The 913-nt window shown below is 37.9% G+C and overlaps 1 protein-coding gene across 1 annotated transcript in view; it reads right to left on the bottom strand.

Moving 5' to 3' along the window:
- Nucleotides 1–414: 414 nt before the first annotated feature.
- Nucleotides 415–913, bottom strand: part of LOC105180300 (dnaJ homolog subfamily C GRV2-like) — a 1,737-nt gene continuing 1,238 nt past the window's right edge. The window contains exon 3 of the mRNA XM_011103969.2: nt 415–624. Within this exon, the coding sequence (XP_011102271.1) occupies nt 601–624 (24 nt within the window). The 3' untranslated portion in view covers nt 415–600. The remainder of the gene's footprint in view (nt 625–913) is intronic.

Below are 913 nucleotides of genomic sequence, written 5' to 3'. Positions count from 1 at the left end.
CAAAACAAGTAGACATAGCTGAGGAATGTTGCTTGATGAAGAAACAGGAAGAGAAAAGCATTCAAAGAGGGGAATAGCTTCTCCTTTGTGGAGACCACTGAAGCTAAATTCAGATTCTTTGTCAACAAGTGCTGAAATTACAGAAATTACAGAAAAAAAGGTGTCAAGGGTGACTAAAAAAGTGTCAGACAAAAAACCACCAGACTTCTAGCTGAAGGGATAGCAGACCGTATTGAAGATTTTTAACTAGTTCCAAATCCTCCCTCTCCAAGCTTTTCCCATCAAGTGATGCTGAAGAATCATCAGATGCTGCTCGGCAGATCCATCAGTGGTTACATCACTATTAACATGAGTATCCATGCTTGCAGCGGGTGCATTATGGACTAGATGTGATATAAAATCAACAAGGGCAAGGCAGAAGTCCTCAGGCTTAGTAATTTCAAAATCTGGTTGATCATTATAGACTCTCAAGTATACGTTGCCAATATAGAGCTCCTTAGATAATGCTTCATAAACAAAGGAATGCGAATCTTTAAGGTCATACGAACCATGATGACTAAGGCTTGCACGCTGCTCTTCCACAAATTTCAAAAGTTCTACTCAGGTGGAGGAATTCCAGATTATCTGTTAATGAAAGATCAAGTGAAACTATGTCATGATATCTAAGAGTCCCACAACGTCATCAACTATGGCATAGAGCATCTACAAATGGCCATCACTTGGAACTACAGTATATGTGTTTAAAACATTTTCAATCTAGATAGTTATGGAAAGTAACACCCACACCCCAATTATTATCAGAAAGACAACCAATATATAGATTAGAATTATAGCTTGCACATAATAGATACCCTTTTCTTAATCATTATGCAAAAAATAAAACCTTCAGGCTCGTGAAAAGAACTTCTGGTGC

This window comes from Sesamum indicum, unplaced genomic scaffold, assembly GCF_000512975.1.
Source record: "Sesamum indicum cultivar Zhongzhi No. 13 unplaced genomic scaffold, S_indicum_v1.0 scaffold00593, whole genome shotgun sequence".
In the NCBI taxonomy this organism is placed as follows: domain Eukaryota; kingdom Viridiplantae; phylum Streptophyta; class Magnoliopsida; order Lamiales; family Pedaliaceae; genus Sesamum; species Sesamum indicum.
This window is presented reverse-complemented; position numbering and strand designations above follow the sequence as displayed.